Source organism: Misgurnus anguillicaudatus, chromosome 14 (genome assembly GCF_027580225.2).
Source record: "Misgurnus anguillicaudatus chromosome 14, ASM2758022v2, whole genome shotgun sequence".
Classification (NCBI taxonomy): Eukaryota; Metazoa; Chordata; class Actinopteri; order Cypriniformes; family Cobitidae; genus Misgurnus; species Misgurnus anguillicaudatus.
Genome location: NC_073350.2, coordinates 34,312,722 through 34,330,409, shown reverse-complemented (window position 1 = coordinate 34,330,409; position 17,688 = coordinate 34,312,722). Strand labels below are relative to the sequence as shown.

Here is a 17,688-nt window from a genome sequence, read left to right as displayed (position 1 = left end):
AGTACATTTAAGTACAAGTAGATTTAAGTACAAAGACGTTTTTGCTTTGATTATAATATCAATATATTTTTATATATTTTATGAAAGCATGCAAAAAAATGGCAAAGTTTCAAAGATATGTACACTTTACACCCAATCACTGTTTCCATAATCACATCATAAATATGATTTACATAAAATAAATATAATGTAGCTTATGTTTGTCCCTTGTTTGAACATATACAAATCTTTTTATAAATGCAAATGAAGACCTTGAAGAATTGATGGGGTCATATATCACTCCTTAAGAACCAAAGGAAAAATATTTAGTGTAAAATCAAGGCATATTTCACTTAACTGTCCTGAAAATAATATCAATATGATCCTAACAATAAACTTAACTATGTAAAGTATATATATTTATACCACAGGGCTCTTGAATGCTTTATTCTGATTGGTTGAGAAAGGGTGTAAATTAATTTTCAATACCGGTAACTGCACACCTGACCTGTCAAATGTCTTAAAATAACCACCAGAGCAATCTCCGTGGTAGGGATGCATCGTGATTAATCTATAGCAGAACAAAAGTTTTACTTTACATCATATATGTGTGTGAACTGTGTATAATAACTCTGTATAAACAAATGCACACACATGCATGTATATTCAAAAAAAATGTTTACAGGTGTATATACATTTGTATATTTATGTATAATTTATATACATTTATATATTTATATATGTTTTTTTTTTCTTAAAATTATACATGCATGTGTGTATATTTATATATACATAATTATTATACACAGTTCACACACATATATGTAAACAAAATTTTATAAGCTATAGATTAATCGTGATTAATTGTTATGGATCCGGTCCTTTGAATTATTTGAAAATAATGGGTGGGTGTGCATTATTTTTTTTAATAATTCAAAGGACCAAAGTCAATTATTCCTCTTATACCACAAACATTGCTCTGGTGGTTATTTTTTTTCGACATTTGACAGGGTTAGGTGTGCCTTTTACAGAAAAATAATCAACACCTGTGGAACATTTCTCAACCAAACAGAGTAAAGCATTCAACAGGCCCATAGTATAAATGAAAATAATGCACACCGCTGCTTTCTTTCAAATAATTCAACGGCCTATCGTCAATTATTCCTTAAATATTTTACTTTGGTTGTGGGGTGAAATATGAACTCAGCAAGTTCTCAACAAGAGTCACAAATATTCTCTGATCTGAGCAGCTTTAATGTCTCTACTGGATAATATATCCAGTCATCTTACTTAATAATCACATTATAATGTTCGTAAAAACAAGTCTGTTGAATCCATATGAATCCAGCATTTCTTCTGTTTGCACTTTAGTGACTGTTCAGGTAAAAAGTGCTTTGTTATCATGAGCTGATTTGAGTTTTGTGCACCTGTCCGGAGTTCGTTTTGATTTTGCTGTAATTCATCAGATGACCAGCAGAGGGCGCCGACGTCACAAAACCCGCAAAAAGAACCCATGGCACCTGCATTATTATTGATGACAAGTGAGTTTAGCTAGAATAAAAAATATCTTTAGAAAACCTTCCCGACCTCTGTAAGTCATTTTGGGCTGAATTAACCCTTTAACATGGTATGGTGACGTGTATTTTCCTGATAAAGACTCCCGACATTCACTGGGTCAGTTTGTTGTTTTCTGTGTCTCTCTCTTTCTCTCCCTCGCTCTCTATCTCAGGTGCCGTTACTGAGCATGCCCAGTAGTTTGTTGGGCTCCAGGCCCTGCTGCTGTGCCATGCGCTGTACGTCAAAGCCCAGATGGGTGAGAAACTGAATAACGCTCATCTCCTGTCCCGTCATCTGATCTCTGATCGTGGGGCACGAGGGGTTGCAGTGAGGCCACGGACAGCTGTCAATCAGATGCAGGGGACAGCCCCTGGGCGGAGCTCGAGTGCTGCTGCTGCTGTTGCCGTGGTTACGGAGGCTGCTCTGTAGACTGCGGTCCCAGCATTGTAGTGCTCGCGGGAGGGACGTCCCCTTCACCTGGATGTCCATCCAGTAACTAGAAACACACAATTCATATATCACTAATTATTATATGACTAGAAGTGTATGAATTCATTATCGCTGTGGTTTAAAAATATATTGTAACTATACAGTACAATAAACTATATGTTTTCAGTAATACTCAGATGATTTTCCACAAATGTTGGCGCTATTGCCATTTTTAATATTGCTATATTCAACTAATATTTATTTTTATTTTAGTTTTAGGAAAGGTATTTCTATAAAAGTACTTCTGTTTATTGCACTGCAAAAAAAAACTTTCTTACTTAGTATTTTTGTCTTGTTTTCAGTACAAATATCTAAAGATTCTTAAATTAAGATGCTTTTTCTTGATGAGCAAAATGACCCAAGAAAATAAGTCTAGTCTTTAGACCAAAAATATCAAATTTAAGTGATTTTGTGCATAAAACAAGCAAAAAAAATCTTGAATGTAGTGTTTGAGAAAAATGTTTTTAAAAAAATTTTTTGCTTACCCCACTGGCAGATTTTTTTTGCTTGTTTTATGCAAAAAATCACTTAAATTTGATATTTTTGGTCTAAACACTAGACTTATTGTTTTGTTCATCAAGAAAAAGCATCTTAATTTAAGAATTTTTTGATATTTTTACTGAAAACAACACAAAAATACTAAGAATTTTTTTTTAAATTATTTTTGGCAGTGTGTTAATTGAAATTAAACTAAATATAGGCCTAAATGTTAGTTAAAACTTAAATATTAAAAATGTTTCCTATGCACACCCCAAAAAAGGACTTTCTTGCTTCGAATTTTTGTCTTGTTTTCAGTACATATTTTTAAAAATCTTCACACAGTTCACACTTCTCCTTTAAAACATTTTTATTTGCATGAAGTCACGTAACAGTTTATAAATGTTGGTCATTGCATATTGCATGCTGTTTTACATACTCACCTTCTAGTGATGAGCTCATGGGACAAACATGATGGGGCAAACATAGCCCTGTCAATCAAAACATTAAGGAACAAATCAGCAATTATTTGAAATGAAAGGCAAATCCATGTCTTTAAGAGTTAAATTGACTTACGGGACGTTTTTCATAGTGTTTCTGAGTTCAGTGCCTAAGTTTTGGATGTATCTCCACTGCCCCTCCTGCACGGGCTGACCGGTCAGATGAATGTTATCAACCATCATCTGAGCTTCATCAAATAACCACTGGACCACAAACACCGGCCCTGAGAAAGAGAATTAATATACATGCTTGTCATTATGTCACCCTATGCATATAATAATGGTTGTTAATATATTGGGACATCTCTTACTCTTCAGAGTTGGATAAACTTTATAGCCGAAGAAACACTTCCACTCTTCACCTTCATGAAGTTGACGACATTGTTCTGGTACTACGCTGTCCCAGTATCTGAATGACACAAAATAAAGTCTTACAATTTATATATATATGCTGTTAATCTTAAATTTTTATCTCACAGGTATACATCATGTGTACCCGGCTCCTCTGTCTGTCTCACCTGATTCCTCTCCGAATGGCTTCTGTGGGAGCGCAGCTCACTGTATCAATACAGTCAGTGTTACGATACTGTTTATTATCCAGAAACCAGCCTGAGTCTGACAGTCCTCGCACCTGAACCGAACCGTGACCCAGATCCTTCAGCTGCTCTGCTACACGGTCCACATTTAACAAAACACCTGTACCACCAGCACTGTCACACATACACAGATATAAATATACACGTCAGCAGGGTGCGATTTGCTGGGGGGACTGGGAGGATTATCCCCCCAGTATTAATATTAATTTTGTTGGACGTTGTTGAATTAATGATCATCAACGTCCTAAAATAAAGATAGTTTAATCTATAATTAAAAACTCTGCGGTGCAATAGTGCAAACAAACGTAATATTAGGAATGGAGTATTACTGTCAGCGCTTCTGCTCCTATAACAACACCGCTAGGTTGTGTCACGGTCCTTTTTAATCCATGCCCCGATTTTTTTAAATGCCGGCAAGCACCAATAGTCACCGCAAGATGACACAGGAAAGCAAAAACGAGGTCAAACATCTGTCATATTTTCTTATTCTGAAGTAGGCATACATCAACCTAAAGGATTATTAGGAACACCTGATTAATTTCTCATTAATGCCATGGTGTAATGGTGTGGGGGATATTTTCTTGGCACACTTTAGGCCCCTTAGTGCCAATTGGGCATTATTTAAATGCCACGGCCTACCTGAGCATTGTTTCTGACCATGTCCATCCCTTTATGACCACCATGTACTCATCCTCTGATGTCTACTTCCAGCAGGATAAAGCACCATGTCACAAAGCTTGAATCATTTCAAATTGGTTTCTTATGACAATGAGTTCACTGTACTAAAATGGTCCCTACAGTTACCAGATCTCAACTCAATAGAGCAGTGGTTCTCAAACGGGGGGCTGCGAGATGGTGCCAGGGGGCCCCAGTTTTATGACATTTTATAAAATACTTTAAATTATCATGAATTCTGTGTAATTAAATCAAAAAAATAATAAGCCAACTAACCAACAGCACTACTAGGTATAATTTAATATGTTTTGTTTAATTGAAATATTACATTTTAGAACTGTTTTTGTCATAAATTTTATTTCGGGGGAGGCCGGGAAAGAATTCACCGTACACAAGGGGGGACGCACGCTGGAAAAGTTTGAGAACCATCTTTGGGATGTGGTGGAATGGGAGGTTCGTGTCCTGGATGTGCATCCCACAAATCTCCATCAACTGCAAGATGCTATCTTATCAATATAAGCCAAAATTTCTAAAGAATGCTTTCAGCAGCTTGTTGAATCAATGCCATGTAGAATTAAGGCAGTTCTGAAGGCGAAAGGGGGTCAAACACAGTATTAGTATGGTGTTCCTAATAATCCTTTAGATGAGTGTATATAGCCTATTTATTGATAGTACATTGTGCATTGCATTTTTTCTATTAAATATTATGATTATAAACAAGTATTTTTGCATGTCTGGTGCAAAGCATAAAGAAGAAATGCATTCTTGCATGTACAGGTTAGGTTCCATAATTGTTTTATTAAGTTTCTGTAACGGAGGCCAGCTAGTCAGTGAGAGCTGTAAAAGTAAACCTACTTGCTGACCTTAAGAAGTGCTGTAGCGACAGATGTTTTATTTCAACAGTTACAAGAAATATTAGCCTGCATAATCAGTAGAAGCTGGTAGTTTATCATTTGTTTTCATAAATAAAAATATTTAAATATATATATATATATATATATATATATATATATATATATATATATATATATATATATATATATATATATATATATATATTTAATAATGATTGTTCTGGTCCTGGATTCTGATTGGTCAGTACAAAATTTCAGTAAGTGCAGTATTACTATCATTAAAAAAACATGATTTAACCTCATAAAAGAAATTTATAAGTAAATTTGGGGTTTTTTTTACAGGCACACACAGACAGACACAGACCTGCTCCCTGCCAGCAGAAGAACTTTGGCATTTTCCAGTCCTTTAGTTAGAAGCTCTTTTATAACCTCCTGAATGATCAGAGACCCCATGAACACATAATCATCTGAACGAGAGAGAGAGAGAGAGAGAGAGAGAGAGAGAGAGAGAGAGAGAGAGAGAGAGAGAGAGACCCGTGTTATCCACACACACAGATTTTAGATTTAATATTGATGTGTGTGCGTGTCTTTGTGTGGTTTTTACTCTGTTCTGTATTCATTGTTGCACCGCTCCACACATCACTGGAGCAGTATGGTACAAACCTGCAGACACAACACAAACATAAAGAAACAGACAAACATAAACACACAAACATCATCCATATGTATGTATGTGCCCTGCTGAAAAAAACAGCATCAAACCAGCATGGACCAGCATGGGAATTATGCTGGTCTATGCCGGTTTAGCTGGTGGTCACCAGCATACAAGCACCAAAACACAACATATGCTGATATGACCAGCATGGGATGCTGGTGCTAATGCTGGTTTAGCTGGTGCTAATGCTGGTTTGGTGCTGGTTTAGCTGGTGTTCACTAGCAAACCAGCACCAAAACACAACATATGCTGGTCTTGCTGGTATGCTGTTTTTTCAGCAGGGTGTGCGTTTGTGTATGTTTGTGTGTATCATCTTACACTCTGTTTGCATTCCACCAGTGTGGGTTCTCCTCAGGCTGTGGGGACAGAATACCTGTACCTGAAACACACACACACACACACACACACACACACACACACACACACACACACACACACGCACACACGCACACACACACAAACACAGTGGTTTACTACATTGAGGTTTAGTATGACCGCATGCTCTTGGCTGCAAAGTACAGTTGTTGCTTATCAGACTCCAGACATCTGTATGATATTTTGAAGGTGTATTACAGAAACTACATATTTAAAGTTTCAGCCTCACCTGTCCTGGTCGTGGGCCATTTACTGGAGCTCATTAGACGTCTCATGGTCTCATATCTGGTGTCACATGTTTGTTTGCTGAAGCAGTACCATCCCCCTGAAAATCATCAAACACTATCAGACTTCATGAACATCTTCAAGAGAGCTCATGTTGATGATTTACTCACCTTCCAAGAATATCAACCATCTGCGGCTGCCCCGTGACTCTTTTATATAATAACTGAAGAACACATACAGTATAAGACAGAAGATTTATAAATTACAATAAGATAAATGAGCAACAAGTATCACATTGAACATCACAGTGAGGACACAATATATATGTGTCATGTCATTGACTTATCTGTCTAAAGAGGATGATGGTCAACAACTGATGACAACCTGCAAATCAGACGACTGCTCATGAATGTGGTCTTATACAGATGGACCGATCTTTTTTCTTGTTAGACCTCATTGAGTTGGACACTGAGGTGATGCCAGTTTTTTTATGATAACCTTTAAAAGTATTGAGCCTTTTAAATCATCCAAGAACACAGTGGATGGATTCACCTTACAGGTTGTTGAAGGCGCTCGGCTGGACATAATGTTTACTCAAATTTTTCTGGACTAAAAAATATATTTTGCAAATCTAAGATCACCACCTTGGGACTTCTGTCTGATGTGGTTGGATCTAGTTTTAGGATTTCTTTTACCCATTTACTGTAGTTGCTCAATGACTGGTAAAGTGTCAATCTGCTTTAAGAGCGGAAGAGAGACTTTTGTTAACAGATTATTGTACAAAGCTCCTAACAATGAAGACCCAGACCGCTTTCCAGACACGTTTTAGATGAATGTACATTGAATGTATTGAAAAATATAAAAGCCTTTATTAAATCAAAGCAATCAGGCAATAGCACACCGATGCATTTCACCCAAGCCTTCATCTTTTAATATTTTTCAGTTCATTCAAGTGTCTTGGATTGATTAGTTTTTCAGAGTTTGGTTTTTCTCCCTGCGTCAGGTTTTCTCCGGGGTACTCCGGTTTCCTCCCACAGACCAAAAACATGCAAGTACTGTAAGATGAATTGGAGATACCTACCTGTGTATGGATTAACATTAACTGGTTTTTCGCCATGAATATAGCCATAAATACTGGATTGGTGTAAAGAATAAATGAATAAAGAATTCCTAAAATTTGTTTTAGGTTAAAACCTAAAGATTATTTTGAGAAATCTTCATTGTATTTTCTCTGGAGACCTTCGGATTAGGTGTCTAAAATACACACAGAAAAGTCGTTCAAAACTAGAAAACATAGCAGAAAAAAATGTCACGTGTGTTTTAAGTTTTTGTAAAAAGTTGCAGATGATCTTCCTTTATTTGAGTTGAAATGGTGCAGTAAAGGAGCATTGTCCTCTGTCTTTGATGTTGAATTGTTTTTTACCAATTTTTGTAGATTATTTGTATTTTGTATTTTTGGATACTAAAGAGCAGTGCTGTAATTTACAGGTTTTGTAGCATGGTGACATTTAGTTGTTTATTTTATATTTATATTAATAACTGCAAAACATCTCGGACAGGCATTATCTTAAGCAAGGACTAGGTCTTAGTTATATTAGAATACGTCATTTTTAAAAGCATAATTTATATATAAATAAACACTACTGGTGTGCATCTTGAGACACAACACTTGCACTGACATATTTTAAGATCAGAGCAAGTGGTTTTCCATCAAAACAACACTAACATTTAAGTTAGTCTAGGACTAGGCTTAACCCCTGTCTGGGAAACCGGCCTTAAATTACCTCAGGCTGCATTTTAGAAGTTAAACACTTAAATTGAAGTAGTTTTGACCCATTAGAGAAAGTTATAATTTGTTCATATTACTGCTGTCTGTACACTTAACTACTAAAGAGAGAGAACATACAGATCTCACGCTCGTCCTCTCATCTTATCACAGATCCAATCAAGGCGGATCGAGAAAAGATCCAGAATACAGGCGTCAGACACAGATCGATTCAGACATGAGTTTGAGAGAACACAAATAAATGTTATAGACGAGCATCTATAAATACAGACACATGATCTTTATACAACTATTTTCTGACCATTGATCATGTGTGTGTGTGTTTGTGTATATGTTTGTGTGTGCGTGTATGTTTGAGGGTGTTTAGATGTGGGCAGAAGTCTATATGAGGGTATATGTGGTTGTCCTATGTTTGTTTTTGTGCGGTCAAGTGTGTATTTGTGTGTGTGTGTGTGTGTGTGTGTGTGTGTGTGTGTGTGTGTGTGTGTGTGTGTGTGTGTGTGTGTAATGCACTGGAATTCCTTTGATGTGAACAAACTCTAGCAGCGTTTCTGGATCTCTGTCATTTAATGTAGTAGATGCTTATAAATAGAGAGTCAACAACGAACATGTTTAAGAGGTTAAATTTGAATAAGAGAAAATCTGACTGCTCAGAATTGTTTGATATGTCTCACTATATTTCATCAACACAGTTAATAGTTTATTATACATAAAAAGTCATGCATAATGAAAGCAGGTTTAGATTAAGCAGATCACTGATGTCATCAATATATAACTTAACAGTCATTGTAATGTATCATGTCTTTTAACTAACTGTTTAACTAACAGATGATTTAACTAATCATCATTCATCTCACCTGCGGCTCGTGCCGTCCCTACCTGATGTTTTTACTGAAGTGTTTTAAAAGATGCCAAGATAAACGTAACCGCAAGGATTCTGCTGCGCTCCACCAGACGGATAATTCATATCTGTTCCGTTTGTCTGGGAATGTGAGGAATTAATATCTGACTGTGATCTCGGCTCAGAGCAATAATAGTGTCTGTTTGCCTTGATTTTACTCAATTATCTCTATTTTTTCTCATATTGATAAAGATCTTTATAAAACTTCAAAGTCTTTAGAGGATGTTCAAATCATATTCAGACACTAAGATAAATCAGCACATGCTTCAGGTTCAAATGTGATTAAGTAAATTTTTTTTTACAGCAGACACCTGTTACAAAACCTAGTGACACTAATAAAAAAATACTATAGTAATATTATGATGAATATGGTATAATATCTCATTCTCGGTGTAAAGAAAATGCATGGTTTTGCAAATAAATTCAACCAATTATTTTTAAGTAAGACATAACTTATAAAATTGAGTTGAAATGGTTTAACTTCATTTTTTAAGTTAAAGTAACATAAAAAATATATGTTGGTTTGACAAAAATGATGCATATTTTTTTACAGTGCACGGTACCTCCACAGATGTTTTAAGGGGATTTTTTTTACAATAAAGTAATTTAATAATATCAATGAGCATATCTGAAACGCAGACAATTTGAACCATCAAACATAATTTCCCATCAAAAAGTCAAATACATTGTGTTGTAAAAATAGATTCAACTTCAGCTTCAATAAAGTGTATTTGATTTGGATTTTAATGTCCCAGATTTATTTATTTCATTTATTGAAAACATTTTAATTGAATTCATTTAGTCTTCTATATTAAACTGAGGTTTATGTGTCCATCCACAACACACTGAGATTTAAACCCACAACCCTTCAGTTACCAGCACAGACCTGCACCCATGATCACCTAAAACACACCATCACTTACCCAGCGGGTGAACCATCATTACAGGTGACGGATGAGTTCACCAAGAACTGAAGCTTCATCTCCTGGTCCAGTTTCTGAGATGAGCATGGATAGAGAGATTGGGCCAAGTTCTTCACCTGAGTCATGAAACTGTCCATGTTTCCCTCCACAGCTGTGAAATCCAGAGGAAAACTCTCGGGTGTCTCCGGCCGGCGCGTCTGAGCCCGGTGCCCTCGAACCCTCCTGCCATCCACAGACCCGAAGAGCAGAAGAACCAGGAGAGCCCTGCTGATCATCTCCAATGTATCTTAGACAAACCTCTCTGTTTAGTCTTTAAATCCACAACTGAGGTTCATGAACACAAACTGGAGAACTTTAATCCTGAAAGATTCAAAGCGGTACAGAAGAAGAGCTCAGTCTAAACCCCTCCTGTGTCCAGATGCCTGTAAGCGTCTCTGTTCTTAGTGGGTTTATTTTTTGGGTGTTTTATTGCTATCCTGTCAGCCAATCAGCAAGGGAGGCTGGTGATGGGGGAGTGGTCAATTCCTGTCCGCCAATCAGAAGCGAGGGCTGGTCTAAGGGGGCTTGACTCAGTGACACGCGTGTCCCTTTGATCTCCAGAGTCTCATTCCATGTAGTTTTAATGTCAGTACTGAGATTTAATACTTGTGATCTTGGTATTGTATTTTTTAACTTATGTAGAAATCTCAGAAAAGGAAAACAAGACGGATATTATAGAAACTTCATCGTGTTACAGTTTCATTCATATAGTTTTATTAGATATATATTTTATTAAACTAAAACGTGTTGGTGTATAGACAGAGGAGAAGTTACTAACAGCTTCTGAAGTTTTTGGTTGATTTCCACACAGTCGCCTTTGGCTGCTCACTGAATGTTTACAGACATCTATTAAAACATCATTTAGTGATTTAGTAAAGGAAACGATTCAATGAAGACATTGTACTGCAATAGAGCTGTTATGAAACAATGTGCATATTGATATTTTATTATATATAAATAAAACTTGAAGAAAGTTGATTAAGATCTGTTATTGTTTAAATTTAAAAGACTAAACATTTCACCAAAAGAAATGATAAAACACATGGTGTTGGAGATAAATACAGTTTGTCAGACGCTAGTAAAATATTTATAGTTAATGTGGTGATCATGAGTTTAAGGTGAAGGGAGTGAATAAATATAACTGTTATAAAACACCTGTATGAACTTCATTCATCTATTAAAATCACACTGACACCACGAGATTAAAAGTTAAAGAAAAGTGCTAAGAATATAGATTGACACGCAGACATTAATGTCATAGACAAAGATCTCTGTGTGAGAATACATCTGTATTAAAATAAATAAATGCATTTATATCAGATCATGATTCAATGCATCAACAGTTGTGCAGTTTGTGGTGTGTAGAAGATTCCTAAATAACACAAAACTTACTGGATCGTTTTAAAGGTGGGAAAACATCGATGGGATTGATTTCTGTTTGCCAGTGAACTCACTTTACTCTGAGAGGTCAAACACAACACAACACAACACAACACAACACAACACACGTCTGAAATATGATTTCCTCTGCGGATAAGAACACAACTGTGACTTTGTGCTGTTATTTCACCAATCACACGATCCAACAACACAACCAATAACACAAACAACAACAACACAACCCATCACACAATCAACAACACAACCCATCACACAACAAATAACAAAAACAATATCACAACCCATGACACATCCAACAACACAACCAATAACACAAAGAACAACAAAACCCGTCATACAAAAACAACACAACCCATCACACAACATCTAACAAAAACAACATCACAACCCATCACGCATCCAATAACACAAACAACATCACAACCCATCACGCATCCAATAACACAAACAACATCACAACCCATCACGCATCCAATAACACAAACAACAACATAACCTGTCACACAAACAATATTGCAATCCATCACGCATCCAGTAACAAAAACAACAACACAACTCATAACACAACCTGTCACACAAACAACATCACAACCCATCACGCATCCAATTACACAAACAACAACACAACTCATCGCACAACCTGTCACACAAACAACATCACATCCCATCACACATTCAATAACATAAACAACAACACAACTCATCACACAACCTGTCACACAAACAACAACCCAACTCATCGCACAACCTGTCACACAAACATCATCACAACCCATCACGCATCCAATGACATTAACAACAACACAACTCATTGCACAACCTGTCACACAAACAACATCACACAACCCATCACGCATCCAATTACACAAACAACAACACAACTCATCGCACAACCTGTCACACAAACAACATCACAACCCATCACACATTCAATAACATAAACAACAACACAACTCATCGCACAACCTGTCACACAAACAACATCACAACCCATCACACATTCAATAACATAAACAACAACACAACTCATTGCACAACCTGTCACAAAAACAACATCACAACCCATCACACATTCAATAACATAAACAACAACACAACTCATCGCACAACCTGTCACACAAACAACATCACAACCCATCACACATTCAATAACATAAACAACAACACAACTCATTGCACAACCTGTCACAAAAACAACATCCCAACTCATCACACAACCAATAACACAAACAACAACCCAACTCATCGCACAACCTGTCACACAAACAACATCACAACCCATCATGCATCCAATAACACAAACAACAACACAACTCATCACACAACCTGTCACAAAAACAACACCACAGCCCATCATGCATCCAATAACACAAACAACAACACAACTCATCACACATCCAACAACACAAACAACAACACAACCCATCCAACAAAAGAACCAATGACACAAACAACAACACAACCCATCACACATCCAACAACACAACCAATAACACAAACAACAACACAACCCATCACACATCCAACAACACAACCAATGACACAAACAACAACACAACCCATCACACATCCAATAACACAAACCAATAACACAAACAACAACACAACCCATCACACATCCAACAACACAACCAATAACACAAACAACAACACAACCCATCACACATCAAACAACACAACCAATGACACAAACAACAACACAACCCATCACACATCCAATAACACAAACCAATAACACAAACAACAACACAACCCATCACACATCCAATAACACAAACAACAACACAACCCATCACACATCCAACAACACAACCAATAACACAAAGAACAACACAACCCCTCACACAAAAACAACACAACCCATCACACAACAACTAACAAAAACAACATCACAACCCATCACGCATCTAATAACACAAACAACAACACAACCCATGACACATCCAACAACACAACCAATAACACAAAGAACAACACAACCCATCACACAAAAACAACACAACCCATCACACAACAACTAACAAAAACAACATCACAACCCATCACGCATCCAATAACACAAACAACAACACAACCTGTCACACAAACAACAAAAGAACCAATGACACAAACAACAACACAGCCAATCACACATCCAACAACACAACCAATGACAACACAACCCATCAAACAACAAATAACAAAAACACAACCCATCACACAATCAAAAACAACAACAACACAACCCATCACACATCCAAAAAAGAACCAATGACACATACAACAACACAACCCATCACAGTAACAACAACACAACCCATCAAACAAACAACAAACAACAAAAACAACAACACAACCCATCACACAAACAACAACACAACCCATGCCCCAAAAATAACAAAACAACAACACAACCCATCACACAACCAAAACACAAACAACAACCCAACCCATAATACAAACAACCACACAACCCATCACACAAACAACAACACAACCCATGCCCCAAAAATAACAAAAACAACAACACATCCCATCACATAAACAACAACACAAATCCTTAACACAAAAAAGACAATATAAATATTTCTCACAAACTAAAAAATCAACTAAAAATCAAAAAAGAAATAATAATGTCTGTGTAATATGACAGTGACCTTTTATGAGCACTTTGGACAATCTTTATTCACAACACTCAATGATATTGAGAATGAACACAATATCACACACACACAATTGTTTTAACACTAGTTGGTTTGTAATGGTTACATTTGTCAATTCAATCTTTGCAGTTTGTGTGACGCCCGAACAGAGGGAGTCACACCCGGTCGGGTGGAATTCATTCCACAGGGCTTCAAAGAGATGCCGCACCTCCTACACACACACACACACACACACACACACACACACACACACACACACACACACACACACACACACACACACACACACACACACACACACACACACACACACACACACACACACACACACACACACACACACACACACACACACACACACACACACACACACACACACACACACACACACACAAATGGACACACACCTCCAGAGGATCTGTCCCTGATTGAGTCTCTTTGACATACACCTCCTGTTCTATCAGAAACATGCACTTAAATTACTCACAGATGGACGCACTCATGGCAGCGTGACACCGGGTGCCCGAGGGCTACAACATCAGGACAATGATTAGAAAGATTCAGAAGAAGCTTTAAAGATCTGTCTTCAAATCTCACACTTCACTTAATTCAAATCCGGGTCACCATTCACAACCACAACCTCTTCATTGTGTCTGTACAACTCTTAAACTTCAGCTGAATCTTTCCCTGGGAAACACCAGAGCTGTGTTTATTTTGTTGTGTAGTGTTTCTTCAATCTGCAATCTGAAATTAGTTCACGTAGTCGGTTTTATCATCTCTTACTCTGACACCCAAAACATCCCGTTCACCCACCGCTACGCCCCCATGATCCCCTCTTGTTGCCTCTACTTCACTTATTTAGATTCTTTTGATCCTCTGACATCAAAGAGATCCAGAGAGAGATCGCTTTCACTACAGACACCATCATCAGCTACAGGTGGACAACTCACCTTGGGTAAAAGAGCTCAAATCTGAATGATCTGGCATGCATTTGTTTAAAACTCAGTTTTTTGCCATTTCAAAGTGGCATCCCTTTCCAATCAGACCAAACGGTGCCAGTTATAATCTTCAGTAGAGAGATGGTCAGATTTCAGTTGAACTACACACACTGAGAAGAGTTTATATATCTGTCCATCTGTCCATCGTCTGTCTGTCTGAGTTGAAAGACTCTTTTTCTTTATAAACAGTTGCAGATCATTAAGCTTCCACATTTTTATGTCCTGCAAAAATTTCGATTGTGAGTTAAATGTGGATCAGTGTTTTCAGATGTCACCGTTTAAAATGCCTCAAGTGTTTTGAGGTTATATTGTGGTGAGCAGAAGCTTTGATAGACACAATCGTTCTGTTTATCACAGATGCTTTGGTAAATTTCTCAAATAATTCTTAACATTTACAAACCAGTGTGTGCTCTTCTAAAAACAATTCATACAAAATACACTACAAAATAAACTATCTAAAAACGTGCTCAAAATCCTTCATTCACCTCCCAAAAGTAAATATTTATGTCAATAATGCAAAGATATTTTGGAGTTAAAGGGACAATAAGTAGGATTTTCCCCCATCTAGTGGAGAAATTGTATTTTGCATTCAAACGAATAGTGCTCTCTAGCGTCTCGCTTTTCCAAATGCGTGTTGCAACTACGGTAGCCGTTATGTAATCACTGATCTCCTTGTCCGTCTCAGCAGCTTCACGTGTTCTGAACGAAAACGTGTTGTGGAAACGCATTGCGGTAGGCTAGTTTGTCCTTCTCTGCTATTATAGTTTTTTAATTTGGCAAAACGTCATGGACGCCTTCTTGGGCTTACCTGTTCAATGTAAATAAAGAGAAGAAATTCTAGCTTACAAAGAAAAATCTGGGCTGGGTTTCCCGATAACGATTGAACTTAGCACTTAAGAGCGCTTTCTACAAGCTACTTAACGAACATTCGTTGTTCATTTACGTGCGTTTCCCAAAGATGCACGTGAAACGATCGCTCGCAGCTGGGTTTTAAGTGCTACTTACGAGTCGCTATCCGTTTGTGCTGAAATGTCACCTATGGAATGACTCGAATTTGTAGCAGAAGCTTGTTTAGGCTAATGATCTTTAGCCGATGTGCACTAATATTTTTTATAATATTTTTTATTATTGTTCAATGACTTTTTAAATGTTTTAAAATTGTTCATAATAAAATATTCTTTTCCTTATTTAGTTAGGACTTGTCCCACTGCAAAATGCTTTCAGCATTTTATATTATAGTTTAGATTAATATTATTATTTGTTGTTTATTATCTATGTTTATTTATTATTGTGGATTATTGCATTGTACCGTAAATATTTATTTGGTTTCTTTAATCAGATGCCAACCTTTCAAAAAAATTTTTTTTACTGTAGCCAGATGAATTATAGCAGAAATTGGTAGGAACAATTATCAATTTGCTAGTACCAACTATTACCAAAATTGTACCAAATACGTTTTCCTTCTTTGTTCATTTATGTTTAGTCATTTAAATTTTATTTTTCATTTGAATTTTAAATATATTATATTAAAGTAATTTAAACAAATAAACAAAGAAAACCCAATAAATAAATAAAGCCTACATTTAAAACATTACATTATCGTCATTGCAGGAGTGTAATTTGCTGGTTGTCCTGCAGGTGACCTTGTAACACTGTTGTCTTACGATGCACTTATGAATTAACGATTACTCCAGACCACTCGTAGATCTATGATGATTTTTAAGTGCAACTTAAGCTAGGAAGCTTTTGGGAAACGGCCCGTGATTCTAAGATGATTCGTACGATCGTTTTTACGATCTACTTAGCCTTACGATGCTTTTGGGAAACCCGGCCCAGATCATTGGCAGAGGTCATTTGACAACAATGAGGAAATATTTATGAATAATGACATTGATTCTGACTAATAAAATACTTTAAAAACTACATATTGTCCTTTAAGAATATTTAAATATGCATTGATTGTATAGATTTTAGCTGCATCTAGTTGTGTCTAGTTGAATTGCATCCAACGGCTCAGTCTGCAGCTCACCCCTCCCTTTCAAATCGAATAGAGAAGCTACGGTAACCGCTATAGGAAAAACATTAACGAAACACAAAGACAACAGTAACGAAACACACTCTGTACAGCAGTTTGTCCAATTAAGGCTACCGTAGAAACATGGCGGTGCAAAATGGCGAATTCTATATAAGGGGACCCACGGTGTATGTAGATAGAAATGGCTCATTCTACAGTAAAAAAAACCCCCATAGCGTTCATCGTGTACACCACTGAAAATATAGTTATGCATATTATATTGTATTTCTGTTAACATATCCTTCTAAAATTTATACACTGCACCTTTAACAGAGAACCATTATATTATGTATGATCAACATATCAACATATGAAGCAATTAATTACTGATAATCTGAAAACCAGAGTAAAGTCTTATAATTGTGATGAGACTTGGAGCATAAAAGTTTGACTTCACATTGATTTCAATCTTCAGTTCAATATAAAAAATATAGGCCTTCAAGGACGTCATAAATGGGTCAAAAAAGTAAGACATTGCTTTT

At 36.6% G+C, this 17,688-nt stretch overlaps 1 protein-coding gene across 1 annotated transcript; it reads right to left on the bottom strand.

Moving 5' to 3' along the window:
* Positions 1–15: 15 nt before the first annotated feature.
* On the bottom strand, positions 16–10,683 carry notum1b (notum, palmitoleoyl-protein carboxylesterase b). The gene is made up of 11 exons (XM_055184121.2): positions 10,053–10,683; positions 6,613–6,665; positions 6,447–6,542; positions 6,161–6,221; positions 5,732–5,790; positions 5,492–5,594; positions 3,521–3,712; positions 3,314–3,411; positions 3,079–3,226; positions 2,946–2,993; positions 16–2,032 (listed from the first exon to the last, which is right to left on the bottom strand). Exons 1-11 carry the CDS (start codon positions 10,325–10,327, stop codon positions 1,705–1,707), a joined length of 1,461 nt encoding a protein of 486 aa, XP_055040096.2. The 5' UTR covers positions 10,328–10,683; the 3' UTR covers positions 16–1,704.
* Positions 10,684–17,688: the final 7,005 nt, after the last annotated feature.

Bases quoted from the DNA above. Each gene is read 5' to 3' on its own strand.
- notum1b (XM_055184121.2), bottom strand. From the start codon at position 10,327: ATGATCAGCAGGGCTCTCCTGGTTCTTCTGCTCTTCGGGTCTGTGGAT. The intron at 5,791-6,160 runs GTAAGATGATAC...TTGTGTCTGCAG, and splicing joins TGGTGGAATGCAAACAGAGT to GTTTGTACCATACTGCTCCA. The intron at 2,033-2,945 runs GTGAGTATGTAA...GTGTGTTTCTAG, and splicing joins CATGAGCTCATCACTAGAAG to TTACTGGATGGACATCCAGG.